Source organism: Spermophilus citellus (genome assembly GCF_964194105.1).
Source record: "Spermophilus citellus genome assembly, chromosome: 11".
Taxonomy (NCBI): domain Eukaryota; kingdom Metazoa; phylum Chordata; class Mammalia; order Rodentia; family Sciuridae; genus Spermophilus; species Spermophilus citellus.
Window position 1 is genome coordinate 110,483,210 of NC_138192.1, and position 18,341 is coordinate 110,501,550.

At 32.9% G+C, this 18,341-nt stretch overlaps 1 protein-coding gene and 1 pseudogene across 8 annotated transcripts in view; one reads left to right on the forward strand and one right to left on the reverse strand.

Annotated features, from left to right (window-relative positions):
- KANSL1L (KAT8 regulatory NSL complex subunit 1 like) overlaps positions 1-18,341 on the reverse strand; it is a 142,099-nt gene that overhangs the window by 120,246 nt on the left and 3,512 nt on the right. For 6 of the 7 annotated variants that reach the window (XM_081262506.1, XM_081262511.1, XM_081262510.1 and 3 more), the window contains exon 2: positions 5,603-6,719. In XM_081262506.1, coding sequence (XP_081118632.1) covers positions 5,603-6,690 — 1,088 coding nt within the window. In that variant the 5' untranslated portion in view covers positions 6,691-6,719. Of the gene's footprint in view, positions 1-5,602; positions 6,720-14,436; positions 14,859-18,341 lie in introns of those variants that run through there. The other variant, XM_081262507.1, reaches the window with a different exon arrangement.
- Positions 10,468-11,122, forward strand: LOC308630747 (tropomyosin-like; annotated as a pseudogene). Its single transcript has one exon. The product of its transcript is annotated as a tropomyosin-like (transcript).

Consider the following 18,341-nt stretch of genomic DNA (forward strand, 5'->3'; position numbering starts at 1 on the left):
AAGTTTCTCCCAGCGATATTAAGCGCCAGATAAGCTTTCTCAGTAGTAAATTGTTTGATAATACACTCTTCATTGGCTGTCTTATCAATGTCTTATTATTATCTTATATTTAATATTTCACCTAATTATCTCCAGAACTCTTTAGCATAGCCCAAAGAGGAGGAACCTGAATCAGAAAGTTAAGAGTAACCTTACTTAGGATCATAATTATAACACAATTATTTCCAAAACCTGAGCTCTTCACTTATTCAGAAAGTAAAAACAGAGGGAAAGATTCCATTCATATTGCAAACCCACAAAAATTAAATCCCCATCATCCTTTCTGAAATCAACTTTTTTTTTAAACTTTTAATGCACACTAGCCTATCAGAAGTTATTTTTAAAGTCTATCAAGTAGTCTCATTATGAATTTACCTATTGCCTCCATCTTAGGAGGAAAAGTAAAAGGGGCAAATAAAATGTATACTTAAAACAAAAATAGTAATGGCAATGTAATACCCCCTTCCCCAAAACTAGGAAAGAAAATGAACAAACAAAAAAGCAAACAAGTACACTCCTTCACAGGTAATTTCCTGATTAAAGTGAAGGAAATTGTTTTTCCTATCAGGACTAAAAACACAAAGAAAAATAGAAGGTATACAATAATAATATAATGTAAGTTTTGAAGGTAAATATAATAGATTTTTTTTATCAATATTTTCAAATTGCAAATGTTAAATATTAAAGTCATAATTTAAAATGTCTATATTTGGGCATATTTTAGTCATTCATTCACTGAACACATTTTCATGCAAGGTCTATGATGTACGAGATAATTTTTATGGCCAGTTTGGTATCAGAGTCAAAGAAAGGCGGGGAAGTAACATTAGGTAAAGATAAACCAACTCTAGAATGAAAGAAAAAGCATAGTCATCTCTTGGAATCCACAGGCGATTAGTTCTAGGACTCTCACAGACATCAAAATCCAAGGACACTCAAGTCTCCTATATAAAATGGCATCGTATTTACATATAACCTATGCACATCCCCATATATTAAATCATCTCTAGATTATTTATGATACCTAACTACAATGTCAATGCCATGTAAACAGTTATTAGACTGTATTATTTAGAAAAAAATGTCATGAGAAATATCTGTACATGTTCAATATAGATGCAATTTTTTTCCTTAATATTTTCAACCTGTAGTTGATTGACCCTATGGATACAGAATCCATGAATACAGAGGGCCAACTGTAAACTAGGGAAAGTTGCAGCTACCATGCAGTGTTATTATTAGGGCCATATAGAGAAACTACATAAATCTCCAACTTCAATTTTTGCTATACAGCTATATAAACAAATACAGAAACATTCATTCACTCACTCAATCAATACCAAACAATTACTAAACAGAAGAAATTCTAAGGAGTGCATATACAACAATATAAAACTGACACTTGCTGTCAAATTGCTTAAAATTAAGTTGAAGTCAACTTTGTTATTTACCACTTGGGATCTTATGATTTTAAGTTGGAAAGTCTTTATATACAGTAAAATAATGAAAATTTAACTGTGTTAGTACTCACTTAAAAATTTAGATCAACTTTTTTTTTAAATTTTAATGCACACTAGCCTCTCAATCAGAAGTTATTTTTAAAGTCTATCAAGTAGTATCATTATGAATTTATCTACTGCTTCCATCTTAGGAGGGAAAGTAAAAGTGGCAAATAAAATGTATACTTAAAACAAAAATGGTAATGGCAATATATAAGTGCTATCCAATACCCCCCACACCCCCGCAAAACAAGAAAAGAAAAAGAACAAACAAAAAGCAAACAAGTACACTCCTTCACAGGTAATTTCCTGATTAAAGTGAAGGAAACTGTTTTTTCCTATCAGGACTATAAAGCCAAAGAAAAACAGAAGGTAAAATGAATCTTTTTACTCTAATTTTATGTTTAAGGTTTAATTCCAAACCTTGTTTTAAAAATATTCATCTATATTTGAAAAATGAGTTCCCAGAAATGTAAAAATTAACAATAAGAAAAAATAAACTTAACATGATGTTATAAATTAAAAATGAATTTAGCAACCTGAAGTTAAACTGATTAACTCCAATTTAAATAAAACAGATACTATTTTAATACTTGCATCAAAAGAAATGATTAAAGTCCTGTTATTTGCTGTCAAATTCAATCAACTTCAAAATTAATTAAATACTTAAAAACAATCTTTCTCACAAGATACCTATTATTGTAAGTAAAAATATTCAAAAAAAATATATGGTAAGGTATATGAAATAAATAAATGTTGGGACAGATTTTGAGTAGCAAAAACAAAAAACTAAACAATTATCAAATTAGAAAATTCAAAGAGTTTTATGAATTTAGTATTAGTTAAATAAAAAATCTATTAGATGAGTTTGACTTTAGAACAAAGTCTTTGACTTACTGAAATATAGATATGAGCTTTAATAATCAACTCATCATAATATTAAAAGGTCAATAACTTAAGAGGCTGTAAGTTATTATGAAATTTCTTATTGACTCTATTTCAGAGTTCTCAAAACTTCTCCAGTTGATAATGGGAAAAAATAAAGTATGAGAAGTAAATTTTCCAGATCAGGATCCAATTTTTTTAAAGGCTACTTTACTTCACTTTTCCTCAAAAACAAAAGAAATGGCAGAGTAGACAAGAAAAGTAGAATATGTTGGGCGCGGTGGCGCAGGCCTATAATTCCAGTGGCTTGGGAGGCTGAGGCAGGAGGATCGGGAGTTCAAAGTGGCCTGAGCAAAAGCCAGGCGGTAAGCAACTCGGTGAGACCCTGTCTCTAAATAAAATACAAAAAAGGGCTGGGGATGTGGCTCAGTGGTTGTGTGCCCCTGAACTCAATCCCTGGTACCAAAGGATAAATAAAGGTAGAATATGTATTGTTTGATATTTTCTTTAAAACATATTTCAATAATTGGATTTCCTCATTTATGTATGTTTTATATTCTGAACTCAGTGTTCTCTCACTAAATTTAAGGAGTAAAAGTAAGTCTTTTTTAAAACAAAATGTTGACAAACCAATCACTATGCTTGGAGTATAAATAATAACGAAAAGTAAAAAATTTGATTTCTACCCTTAATAGGGGTTGTGTTATTAAGATACATTTATAAACCATATAAAAACATGATTTGATGATAAACTATATGGCAGTGCTGTAACAAAATGAAAGAGAATACTAACAGAAATAGCATCACAGGTTGAAATAGTTTGGGAAGATATAATTTTCTTAATTCTATTTCTAGTTAAAGGAGGTAAATTTGCTTTTAGCTCTTCTAAACAATAAAAAGATAAATATTTATATTAACCTACTAAATTTTATTAAACTAAATTATTTTAAAAGTATTTTAAGTATAAAATTAGCAAATTTTTAGCCTTCTTTCAACTCATGAGCCTAAAAATTCTTGTAGCTGTAAGAATCAATGATATAATGCTGAGAGAGCAGCATGGTATAAAGAAACACACATGGATTTAAAGTCACCCATAAATGGACAAAATTCTGGCTCTACCAACTTATTTGGATTTTGGGCCTTGAGAAAATTATTTAACCATGCCGAATTTATTTCTTAAGTGAAATCAGGATAACAACAATTACTTCCCAGGGTTGTTGAAAGAACTGAGATATCATAGATAACTAAGCACAATGTCAGCCAAAAGAATAACCTGTGCTCAATAACATTATTGGCTCCTACATTCAAGCAAATTTCCATCACAATGATATCAGAACACCAAAAGACTAAAATGCTCACTTTGCTTTATGTACTTTTCTCATTATAAAAACTTGCTTTAGGGGCTGGGGATGTGGCTCAAGCGGTAGCGCGCTCGCCTCGCATGCGTGCGGCCCGGGTTCGATCCTCAGCACCACATACCAACAAAGATGTTGTGTCCGCCGAGAACTAAAAAATAATAAATATTAAAAAATCTCTCTCTCTCTCTCTCTCTCTCTCCTCTTTCACTCTCTCTTTAAAAAAAAAAAAAAAAAAAAAAAAAAAAAAAAAAAAACAACTTGCTTTATACTTATTAGTAAAAAAGTGCCTTCTAATTCTATGAGTTTCATTCACTTTTGGGAATGTAAAAAAGTGATGGACTTTCTACATCCAAAAGCCACATATACACACAGTAATTCACGTCAATTTGGTGGCATCAACAGATTCCCTGAAAGCTAGATTAAAAGCTATGTTCTGCTGGGCATAGTGGCACTTGCCTGTAATCTCAGCAACTTGGGAGGCTGAGGCAGAAGGATCATGTTGGAGGTCAGTGTCAGCCATTTAGTGAGGCCCTAAACAACTTAGTGTGATCCTGTGTCAAAATAAAAAGTTAAAAAAGAGCTGGGAATGTTGAGTGGTTAAGCACCTCTGGGTTCAATCCCAGGTACCAAATAATAACAATAACAACTATGTTCTATCTGGCTATTTAAATTTAAATTGTCAAATAATATTCAAAATTCAATCCTTCAGGATCACTGGTCAAATTTCAAGAACTCAATACCAACACAAGGCAAGTGCCTATTGGATACCATAGACAAAGAAATTTAAATTTCTATTACAGCTGTTCTGAAATGTTATCATGGTGTTACAATTAAAGGTATTTTGGGGCTGCATTTAAAAGAAAATCTAGATAGTTTTGTTTCATGTAAAAACTCAGGAGGAAAGATACTGTGAATATTTTTGTCTACAACTTAATCTCTAGTGTCAAGCATATAGTAAATATTCAATAGGTATCTTACAGTTGACATTATAATTTGGTTTTCATTTTCTTAGTCTAGCAAATACTGATTTAGTTGGTAAAGAACAAAGCTGAAAGCTATGAAAATATAGTTTAAAAAAATAGCAGGTCAATTTCAAGTACTCTCAACTGATAACAGTCAATGAAGGTTCTCTATGTACAGACTTGACTTTTGTTTGTTTTAGCTATTTATATTGGCTAGATCACTTAAGCAAAGTTTACGCCTTATTATATTTGAGAATAAAAAGAATGCTTACATATAACTAATTATATTATTACTAACTATATTATATTAACTAATTATATTATTTTTTCTAGATAGAATAGTTGAGTAATTTATTTTTAAATTGTATGTGCAGTCAGACCTCCCTATGTATAGGTTCTACTTTTGCCAATTCAACCAATCACATTGGAAATATAGAAACAAAATTGCATCTGTACTGAGTATGTACACTTTTTCCCTTGTCATTATGGCCTAAACAAAGCATATGACAACTATTTATATGACATTTACATTGTAGATTATATGTAATCTACAAATGATTTAAAGTATACAGCAGGCTGTATATAGGTACATATACTGTACCATTTTTAAATAAGGAACTTGAGCATTCCTGGAGTGTGGTATCTGCAGAAGGTTCTGAAACCAATCCTCCACAGATCTGACTCACACACAATAGCTTAACAAATAGAGCATTTTAAAAATTCACCAAAGTTTTTTGAATTACAGATTATGGCATGAAGATTTTAGAAAGCCTATTTCCTTTTAACATATCTTGAAACCAAGACAACTGCTGCCATACACAGAACAGAAAAAAAGGTCTAATAATAATTTTGCACTTACACTGCCACATTTTTTCTAATGGTATATTCATCCAAATCGTCATCAGAGCTGCTATCAGTTGCATCAGAATCCAGACCCTCTTCAACATGAGACAACAGCCCTGTAGCAGACAATGCAAATCTTTGGATTTCTGCAGCTGTACACCGAGCAAAGCCATTTTTTGTATCATCCCACAATTTATTCTCTGCAGTCAACATGCTGACTTCTGGCTTAATTTCAGTGCATTTGGGTAAACTGTTATCCAAAACTGTGGTAGATTCATGAGAGAGATTCATTTTGGGCAGTTGATGTTTCATAGAAAATTTCATTTGGTCACCATAGTGCTTAACAACATGCTTTGCCAGGAGCATCTGCAAATGTTTCTGAGTTCTTCTAGCCTGGCTAAGTAAAATTTTCTGTTTGCTTACACAGTGGAGTAAACGAGCATTCACTTCCTCCTCTTTCTCAGCAGCTGAGGAATTAATAGGCACATTTGAGTAGCCAGGTCCAATTTTCTTTTGAACGCAGTGCAATAAACCCTTTTTAATTTCAGCATCAGTAACTTTATCCAGAAGTGCATTCTTTTGGTACCATTTACACTTTTGCAGTTGTACTTTATCTATAGTAGTGTCTTTGGTTAGATTTGAATCCAAAATAATTTGTATATCTTTCATGCCCTGGCTTGTGGTATCTGATAGAGGTTCCTTTTTGATGAATTCTTCAGAATGAGAATGGCAGATTTTACTGAGCTGAATGTTGCTGCCATTACACAGTATGTTTTTCAGCTTATTGCAGTTGGGCTCCCCTGATTTCTTTTGTTTATAATTCTCATTGTATTTATTTAATGTAGAATTAGAACTCATTAAAAGAACTGTCTGATAATGTTTTGAAGGCTGGGGGGAGCCAAAATGTTTTAAATTCACAAAATTAGTGTTAAGAGTAGGTTCAGGAGTTGGAAATCCCAGCATCTGAGAGAAAGTGTCTCCTTTTAGCTTTTCATCTACAGTTCTTGGACCTTCCATGCATAGCATCTTGTCAGACTCCATGTTACTTGGCAAAGATGAAAAGCAGATACCCTTTGCTGTTGCTTCCCTCAGAGCTGGGGTCATGGCGATCCCTGCAGATAATTACTGGAAACCTAAAATAATGTAAAAATAATGATCAAATATCTAGAAAAAAAGTTTTATGCTTATACTTTTCCAAGGGCAACATTTTCTTGATGTTTCTGATTAAAATGTGAATAGAATCAAGGTCCTTTATTTCCCAACTTCCAACATTATCACAAGGATTAGCTATTATTCACTGTGACTGGGGGCCTAATATCTAAAATTCCAATTAAAGTTGTACAATATCAGGTTAGGGGTGTAGTTTGGTGGTAGAGCACTTGTCTAGCATATGCGAGGCCATGTATCATCCCACAGCACTGTACTACAAAAAAAAAAAAAATTGCATTTTCACAACAAGTGTTCAACAAGTACTTGTGGATATGATTACATTTCAGAATTCAATTTTTTGACAAGGTTTAGTAAGAGTCAAAGAAAAAAATTCCAACTCAGAATCTCATCATACTTAAAAATGTGATTCAGTCCTATAATTTTGACAAAAAGCATCAATTTTACTTTTTTTATGAAGTAAAATAAATTGCTCTAAACCTCCATTTCTTAATCTTCACAACCTGAACAGTAATAATGACAATTAAAATGTACTAAATAATTTGTTCATAAGACCTAAGTGAACCAAACTTCAAATAAAAATATATAAATTCATAGCTATTAAAAATAATATAAAAATGTGGAAACAAAAAAATGTGATAGTCAGAACTCATATAATCTACACAAATCTATAAATTATTCCTGAAAATGTATCTAATATTTTTACCCACTTCACAAATAATACTCATCAGTTATCATTGTAGAAGGCATTATTCTTGCCTGGAAAATACTGGTTATTGTGCCAGATGATCACTAATGATTAATCCTCTCATTAAATAACTTTTACTGGATTTTATCAAAAGGAAGAGTTGAGACCATATTTTCTGATTCAAAGAAAAAGGTGACATAGTATCATTAAAAATTATGAAGGCTATTAGGAAAAATTTTTTACATTATTAGCAATCATAGTTTTTAAAGATAGCTAATGCTTTGGAACTATGATACTCCAAAATTTTTGTTTCAACACAAAAGATAATCTATTACTACACTCTCATATGGTGTGTCTCCAGATACTAGCTTTCATTATATTTAATTTTTATTATTTTATAAAACTATCACAAATGACCAAGAAAGAAAAATTTCTGTTAATTAAAAAAAAAGACACATCACAAACAAGGTCAAGCAAGTAACAGACTAAAAGAAGATATCTACAACATATACAACAGACAAAATATCAATTACCAGGATATATAAAGAACTACAAATGGGGTAAAGGATAGGGCAAGAAAGCACTTCACAGATGATGACATCCAAATAGTCACTAAACATTTACTCAATTACAAAAGTAATGTGAGAAATATACATTGTTAACAAAGCAAGAGCTCCTGTTATCTAACCACCTAACAAAAATGTTTCAAATGTGAAAATACCACTTAGAAAAAACTAAAAATAAGAAATAGAAAAAGGATACATAGATTGTTAAGAAATACAGATGACAGCAAAAAGAGAGGGAAAAGGAATGCAAGATTAAGTGTGGCCAATGGAATATTATTCAGCATCAAGAGAATAAAATCATGGCATTTGCAGGTAAATGGATGGAGTTGGAGAATATTATCCTAAGTGAAGGAAGCCAATCCCAAAAAAACAAATGCTGAATGTTTTCCCTAATATGAGGATTCTGATCCATAATGGGGATGGGGGGGCATGGGAGGAATGGAGGAACTTTAGATAGGGCAAAGGGGAAAAGAGAAAGGGAACGAGCATGGGAGTAAGAAAGATGGTGGAATGACATCATTACCTTAAGTACACATATAAAAACACAAATGGTGTGACTCCACTTTGTGTACAACTAGAGACATGAAAAATTGTGCTCTATATGTGTACTATGAATTGAAATGCATTCTGTTATCATGTATAACAAATTAGAATAAACAAATTTTTAAAAAGATTAAGTGTGGCTAAGGCCCATTTATGGTAGAGAATTAGAATAAAATTATATATGTGGTGTGTGTGTATATATATATATATGCTTACACACACACACACACACACACACACACACACACACACACACACACACGGCTTAATTGATATGATAAGCAGCTTCCAAAATGACCCTAATCCCCACCTTCTGGTATTCATGCCTTTGTGTAATCCCCTCTAGTATGGACTGAATTTAGTGACTCACTTCTAATGAGTGAATACAATAGTAATGATGGGATGTGACTTCAAGAGATTAGGTTACAAAGAAACTGTGGCTTCCATCTTATTACCTTTTCTCACTCAAGGAAGCTAGCTGCCATTCTCTGAGCTGTAAAGATACATATGACAAAGAAATGATATCTCTCTGGCCAACAGCCATGTAAGCTATCTGAGAAGTAGATCCTTCCCCAGTCAAGCCCTGAGATGACTGCTGCTCCTGCCAACACCTTGATTGCAACCTGGTCAGAAAGACTGAACCAGAGGCACCCAGCTAAGTCTAGATTCACAAATCCCAAAAACTATAAATGTTTTAAGCCACTAAATTTTGATATTGTTACATAGCAACAGATAACCAATTCACTTGTTTATCAATGTAAAATTTTAGGTTCTAGACTCTGAAAGGCCCCTACATATCACAGCCCCAATTCTATGATTTCTATGAAGTCCTTTTATACCCTATTCCTACGTGTATCCTTATTTAAAAAAAATAAATAAATCCTAGTCTGCAATAAGTCTCTATAATTTGCAATCAAAAGAAGCCCATGAAAATAGGTATGTCTCCTTCATGTATTGAGCATAAAACGTAAGTGGATTTATTCCAATTGTTTAGATTCATAATCACTGTATATAACAATGTTTCCCAATTGAATATTTGAAACTATCACTTCTGGTTACCTTCATATTATATATACTTTTCAGTAACACAAGCTCTCGGAAGGCTTAGATCTTTTACTATTTTAAGAACTACTGTATCCCCAATATAAACAAATATCTGATGTATATCAGGTACTCAATAAATGTCTGGTGAATAAATGAGTAGTTGCCACTAAGAATAAAATCCAAAGTTATGCTTACCATGGCCTACAAAGTTTTAAGAGTATTAGGTTTCTGACTACATCATCTTCTACAATTCTCTCCATGGATTACTATATAAAACTCCAGAAACACTGGCCTTTGTGCTAATCTTGAAATACAACCCTCTGACTCAGTGACTATGCCTGCTATCCTCTCAGCCTGAAATAATTATTATTTTTCTACAAATAAGATGGCTACCTCCCTCGCTTCATTCATGTTTCTGCTCTAAGGTCATCTGATTAAAGTCTTTCCCTGATCAATATATTTAAAATAACTTGAACCCCTCACTTCATGACTCTCCATTCTCTTCTAGTACATTCTCTTCTAGCAGCATCACTACCTTACATTGTATTATATTGCACAAAGGAATATAATTTAAGGACAGTTTTGTTCAGCATTCTAGAATAATGTCTGGTACACAGTAATTCATGAATTTGTTGACTGAATTATTAAAATGTTTCAGAATTTACTAATTCTAATTACTATTTTTAAATAAATGTATAAACATAGCAATATATAAAAAGGATAATATTTCAAAACTAAGTAGAGCTTTTTAAATCATCACTGGAATTCACCTTATTAAAAAAAAATTAAAAATACATGATCTCAATAGATGCATAAAAAAGCGTTAGACAGAGAAGGCAGAAGGCAGATATGGAGAAGGGGCTGGGTGGAAACATGGCCAGGACCACCACCATGGAGGTGGTGAAGCGCAAGATCCAGGTTCTGCAGCAGCAATCAGATGATGCAGAAGAGAGGGCTGAGTGCCTCCAATGGGAAGTTGAGGGACAAAGGCGGGCCCAGGAACAAACAGGCTGAGGCTGAGGTATGCTCCTTGAACTGCAGGATCCAACGGGTTCAAGAGGAGGGGACCACGCTCAAGAATGCCTAGCTACTGCCCTGCAAAGGCTGGAGGAAGCAGAAAAGGCTGCTGATGTGAGCGAGCGAGGTATGAAGGTTACTGAAAACCAGGCCCTAAAAGATGAAGAAAAAATGGAACTCCAAGAAATCAACTCAAAGAAGCTAAGCACATTGCAGAAGAAGCAGATAGGAAATATGAAGAGGTGGCTCCCAAGTTAGTGATCACTTAGAATGCACAGAGGAACAAGCTGAGCTGGCACAGTCCCGTTGTTGAGATGGACGAGCAGATCAGACTGATGGAACAGAACCTGAAGTGTCTGAATGTTGCTGAAGAAAACTACTCTTAATAAAAGACAAATACGAGGAAGAAATAAAGATTCTCACTGATAATTCAAGGAGGCAGAGACCCGTGCTGAATTTGCAGAGATCGGTAGCCTAACTGGAAAAGACAATTGATGATTTGGAAGATTAGCTGAAATGCACTAAAGAGGAGCACCTCCCAACACAAAACATGCTGGACCAGACTCTGTTCAACCTGAATGAGAGGTTAAGCTCCCCAGTCCCACCCTGCTGCTGCTCCTCCCTCTGACCCTGACTCTAACTGAAGCTGCCCTTGAAACTGAAGGCTGATCTTTTAACTGGAAGGCTGCTTTCTCCTTTCAACACCCCTTTACCCACAACCCCTTGTATTTTTCACCAAACTGTCTCTGCTTCTTCCCAGAGATTCCAGTTGGGCTAGAGGCTGAGCACTTTTGGGAACAGCATTTAAGGGGATGTGAGCACAAGGCAAAAGTGTCTTTAAAAGTTTGTTGTGATGTACACATTTTGTGATTACCTGTTACAGTAACCACTTGTAAAACATTCCAAATAATTTCATAGCTCTGAAGCAGCAATCTAATTCCCTTCTCACTTTTGGAAGGTAACTTTCCAGCCTAATCCCTATTGCTCTCTCCATAGAGGAGGAAAAGAGGAATGGACCTGCCTTACTGAAAGCCAAATAGAGCCAAAGAGTTTACTATGGGAAACCTCACTGCTCTGTGCAAAATACCAGCCAAACCAGAAAGGTGATTCCAAGGAGTTAGCCAAAAAACAAAAACCTTGCTATTCAGGTTTTTTTAGCTTTAAGGTATCTTTAGACAACTTTATTCTTTTTTTTTTTTTTTTATCAGAAATGACCAAATTTGGGGCTGGGGATGTGGCTCAAGCAGTAGCGCACTCGCCTGGCATGCTTGCGGCCCGGGTTCGATCCTCGCACCACATACAAACAAAGATGTTGTGTCCGCCGATAACTAAAAAATAAATATTAAAGTTCTCTCTCTCTCTCTCTCCCCCTCTTTCACTCTCTTTAAAAAAAAAAATAGAAATGACCAAATTAACATGGTGAGACCTCTGAGACTTTTTGGTTTTTTGTGGTGCTGGAGATTGAACCCAGGGCCTCCTGCATGTTCAGCTAATGCTCTACCACTGAACCATATTCTTAGCCCCAAGACCAAACTTTTTCTCTATCTCTATCAGCTTCCCAAGTGTTCACAGAATGGATCATGGGCCCCTTAATTTTGTGGTGACCACTTAATTGCTCTCCTGCCTCCTTGAAAAAAAAAAAAAAGAAAACTATGTTTTTGCCACTGATTTAGCCACATAAAACTCATCTCATCACCCTTTTCTGGGTCTGAAGCTGCTCTATCTAAAAGTGCCATCTCATTGTGCTTTGTATCAGTCAGTGCTGGAGAATCTCGAATAGCTTATGTTCAAAACTTTTTAAATTTTATATTATTTTGAAACTTTGCATCTTTGGGGGTTGGGGCACGTAGCCACCCCATCTGGCTATGAGAGTCTATAGTCTGGGCTGGCAGTGTGCTGATCTTTCAGTTTCTTTCTCAACCCAATCCCCACTTCTAGGTGAAGTTTCTGTAAGGTCTGTTAGGTGTACATCCTGCAGCTTATTGGCTTAAAATGTACTCTTCTTTGTTGTGGTCTCTTTGGGGCCTGTAGGGAGAAAGAGAAATAACAGTGCAACTGTTTTGATACTGAATATTGACAAGTGTCTTTTTGAAATAAAGAACCAGTCTCTCCAAAATAAGAAATAAATAAAAAATAGATAAAAAGCATTAGACTTCAATATCCATTCCTTGGTGGGGGAGGGGGGAACTCAATCAATCAAGAAGAGAGGAATTCCTTAACCCGGTAAAAAGCACATACACAGAGTTGAAGATATAGTTAGTGGTAGAGTACTTGGAGTGCTTGGCTAGCATACACAGGCCTTGGGTTAAAAAAACAGCACCACGGGAAAAAAAAAAGGAAGAAGAAGTCTGTGATTCAGATTATAATTAAATAGTAAAAGAATGGATTATTTTTCCCTAAGATTAGGAATGAAGCAAAGTGTATGTTCTCAAAATTCATATTCAATGTTACACTAGAGGTCCTAATAAGTGCAATAGGGCAACAAAAGAAATAAAAGGCATACAGATTAGAAAATAAGTAAACTGTCTCTACTCATAGATAACATCATAAGGAAAATAAAAAATAAAAAAACAAAAACAAGCCTAGAACTAATGAGCTTAATAAGAAACCGAAGATCAACATACAAAATCATTTATATTTCTATATACTGAAAATGAGAAACTAGAAATACAAACTTTAAAAACATTAATAATTCCATAATCTTCCCAAACAATAATAATCCTAATACCTCAAACAAGGAATGGGGGTGTAGTTCAGTGGTAGAGTTTAGTATGCATGAGTCCCTAGGTTCAATCCCCAGCATTAACAAAACAAACAAACAAACAAACAAATTTCAGACATAAATCTAACAAAAGGTGTGAATTATCTATATACTGAAAAATTCAAAACACCAATGAAAAATACTGAGGTGCCCTAAAGACATGAAACAACACATTGTATTTATGGATTAGTCTGTTCAATATTGTTATGGTATTAATTCTCTACAAACTAATCTGTGAGATTAAAAACTCTCAATTAAATTTTGGCAGAATTTCCTGCTGTATCAATATGTTACTTCAAAGATTAATATAAAAAGTCAAAGGAAACAGAATAACCAAAACAATTCTGAACAAGAACAAAACTGAAGGATTCACACTATCTAACAACTTATACTAAAGGACAGTGTTGCACTGTCCAAAGGCCACATATGTATGGTCAAGTGATTTTTTAAAATTTTATAATGCAGTGTAGAAAGACTTCTCTCTCTTTTTAACAAATAGTTCTGAAATATAGGCATCCATATACAAAATAGAATAAAATAAACTAAAATAAACCTTAACACATACTTTTTACTTTGTATGAAAATCATCAGCTCCATCAGAATGAATCATGAGCCTATATGTAAAACCCAAAACTATAAAACTTACAGGGGGAAAAAAAAGAAGAAAATGTTTGTAATTTTGAGTTAGGCAAAGATTTTTTGGATACGACACAAAAAACATTATTTACAAAAGAAAAAAAATCAATAATTTGAACTTCCTCAAAATCAAATGGTAAATAAACTTTTGAATTATTTCAAACAGAAGTTTAAAGCCTTTGGCATATATTTACAGAAGGTATACATTCAGGAGTTAGTGGAAATTAAATGTATATACTACTAAAAATCACTGAGTGCATGATTCAGATAAACTGAATAATGGTTTTGACTACTACAGTTTAAATCGCACTTATTCTTAACTGAGTATTATTTCATTTATACACATAAAGGACAACTCGTAAGAGGCAGAATATACAAGGAATACTAATTTGAAAAGCATAAAATAGTGAGTAATTCTGTAAGTTCACCTCAAGATGATATCCATTAGTTCCATAAGCTGTATTCCATATGATTACAATTCTTCCACAGCACTGAAATGTGCCTTCAGTATTTCAGAGGCCAAATTTTTAAAAGGCAATGAAAATAACTAGCTACAAATAAAGCCATCTGTTTTTAATCTGAGGTATTAGAACTATCCATACCACAACATATTATTTATAAAGAAGTACTTATAAATGACAGCTGAAAAACTATTTCATCTTTTTAAAAATAAAAATGCACAAACTATGTAGATAAGCCAGTTAATTTTTAAGTGAAAAAAAGCAACGTTAAGTCATAATATTTAAATAATTTTATCTATTGTTGGCAGAAGCTAGATTCTAAATCTTCATTTAACATATATTCAATCTAAAACCATGCATCAGTTAATACATATTTTTGAGCAACATGTGACTACCCTAAATACTAGAACAAGAGCAGTGAATGTGACAAATAAGGTTTCTACCCTCACAGAGCTTAGCATTCAAGCAAATGGTAGCTACAGAATGAGTAAATAAGGAAATACCAAGTAAACAGGGTTTCATAAGTGCTTTATGAAAATTAAAGTATTGTACATGATTACTTTGGGGTAGGGGTAAGTTTAGATTTGTAGAAGGCAGGCCTCCCTCTGGTTAACATCTTCTCTAAAATGACAGTAACAATATAACATGATTTGTGATATATCCCTTCCAATGAAAAAAAATAATAGAAAGCTTTAAGACAGGAATAAACTCGGTGTGTTTGTGGAACATAAGGAACCAGAGAGAGTAATAGGAAATAACAGCAGAGACGAAAAAGACTATATCTGTTTAGAAACATTTTATATAAGTCAAAGAAAAGCTACTAGAGATTTATATGAGGGAATTTGGTATGACGTGACTTTTTAAAAATTACTCTGGATATTCTGTAAAGAAAAAAAAATTGTAATGGAACAAGACTGGAAGCAGAGAGACCAGTTAGGCAGGTATTGAAGTAATACAAATAAGAGAGAGATGGTACTAGCGACTTAGACTAGCTGAAATAAAGAAAAAAATGAATGAATTTGGAAAATATTTTAAGGTAGAATCAACAAAACTTTCCATGGTCAAAAGACACATTCTAAAAGAGCTTTCTGATAAGTTTTGTGATCTTTATTAATATTCAGTTTCTAATTGTGCTCATAATTGTATGTTGAGGGTTATTTAGATCCTAGCTAAATTTAAGCATGTGTAGCTACTAAAATGCTACACTCTGGTTTGTATAATCTTTTGGGGGAGGGTGGACGCACTGGGTTAAACCCAAGTAAAGTCTACCACTGAGCTACATCCATAGCCCTTGTTATTATTTTGAGATAGGGTCATACTAAGTTGCCCATGCTAGCCTTGAATTTGTAATCCTGCAGCCTCAGCTCCCTGTGTGTGTGCCATGATGTCTGCAACCACCATCATCTTTGATGATTATTTATTTCATGTACTCCCAGGAAATTCAGGTACAATAAGTACCATTTCTAAAGGAGTTAGTCAAATGACAAGAGAACTTGAATGAACCTAAAACAGAAAAAAAACTGGAAAAATTAAACTCTTATTGTTCATAAACATACATAAAAATTTTGAACACAACTAAATTATCAAGCTAACAGATTTAAGCTAAACTGCAAGAAACTATATCAGTAATCTTTCAAAGCAAGCTTACTAGAAAGCCTTGATTAACTGTCAACAGGCAACAGTATTTGATAATCCAAAAACCAATTATATTTCTAGATATGAATTTCACTATTATGATTTTACAACAAAAATTTCAACTTACATTTCACTTTAAATTAGAAAAAAAAATCCTTAGCACCTTGGAGGTCCAGAAATTTTGTGGGTAGAAAAAAAAAATCTGCCATAAAACCATTACACATAATCCACCAAGTAATAAATAATCCTTTGGGAGACAACCCTAATTTCAGTATGTTCTCAACCCACACCAAAATTTCTTAGAAGTCTCATAAAAAGCACCAATTGAAGAGAATTTTAGTAAGAGAAATCAAAGTTTATAATTTTAAATAATAAAAATATTTTATACTACAAAGAATCAAAAAATTTTTTCTTTCTTTTTGATTAAATTTTGTTAGCATAATCAAATAAATCCAGTAAGAACAATGAGCTGAATTATACTGTTGAATATAATGCCATGAATTCTAATTATCAGTCTATAATTTCATTTAAACAGCATTCATTGTGAATTAAGGAAGCAATTAATTGTTCTGAAATTGTACTACTAAAAATAAAAGGCCTTGCTCTTGTCTCTAGAATGTTTCCAGAAGTGGCTTAATCTATATTTTTAGGATTCAAAAATCACTCATATTTTATGAGTTTAGCATTAATTAAACACAATTTAATCCACTGGACATCATGAAGAGTAAAAAACTATCATATCTCAAAACCAGTATGTACATAGTGAGATAATTAACAAAAAACAATTATTGAGTTGGTTCAGACACTTTAGTAATCAAGCCTTGACTAGTTACCATATAGGTCACATATTCCAAATAATTTTTGAAATATTTGTAAAAGAAAAATTTTAAATGTGTTAATCTAGTCCTTCTACCTTCAGCATTAAAACTGATAATATAGGTGGAAATCACTTTTCTATGAAGAATGAATATTAAAGACCAAATCTGATTTGCCACCCCTAAAATACTCCTCCAAATTTTTATTGTGATTTATACTCTAGGATGCATATACAGTCCATGGAAAATATTCTATCCAAATCTACCCCAGAACATTAAAGTTACCCTTCTTGTTGTAATCTTGATAAACACAGTGCATTTCCATGTATAAAAGCAAAACTAGAATAAAAAAAATCACATGGAAAACACATTCACCTGCAAGCTAAAAAACATCAAAGATCACCAGCAGCATTTTGAAGTAGAGTCCTATCTTAAATTACTTTCACACTTAAGACTTAAATGTGATAAATAGCTTACCCATAATAACAGGAAAAAAAAAGATGAGGGAAAATACAAATCTTTTTATCAAAATATGAATGTACTTTTTAAATTAAAATATAAGGGAACTCAAATTTTCTAACATTATATAAAAATGAAAAATACAATTAAAACAACAAAAGGAGAATGAGTTCACAATGGTACCGTTTTATTTCTCAAAAAAAAAAAAAACATATATGGTGTTTTTTCAAAATTTCTTTGTGCCTTATAAGGAGAATTCTCAATTTATAGCCAAAAGCACTGCAGTAATTGGCATGACCAGGGTACAGTGTACTTTGTATTCAATTATGTTTATAAGCAAAAACTTCTTCCACTTTGAAAACTATGCCTAAAAAGGAATTCTCTTTGAAGACTAAAGGAATTTAATTAAAGATAAAGCCACTTGGGTGGCCACATAGCACATCAAACAGATCATACTTCAAGCAGAATTATTACCATTCAGTTACAAGTGCATGACTCATAGGAATATAAATGAAGTGTACTTTTCTGTATACATCAATTTGGTTGCAGGAATTTACATCTAAAAGTACACTATCACATTTGCTCAGTTAATACATCTGGGCTTCAATTTAATTTCAGGTGGCAAACACTGATTAATAACCTACTACCAAGTACATTACTTTAATTACGAAAAAATAACATACTTGAGAATTCTTGATCTTATAGGGCTGGAAAAAGCCTCAATATTACAAATTTTAAAAAGTTCATAAACAACTTTAATTTTATCAAAGCTTAAATATTATAAATGAATGAATTTCCACAACCATACAGAAATGTTTCTATGAACCTAAAAGTAACATCAAATATTAAAAAAATCTCCATTATAAATTATCTTCAATTTTCATTACAGGTTGTCTATGGGAAAGAATATTACCATTTTTATTAACATTTTCTGGGTATTTATTTATCCTACACAATTAAAGT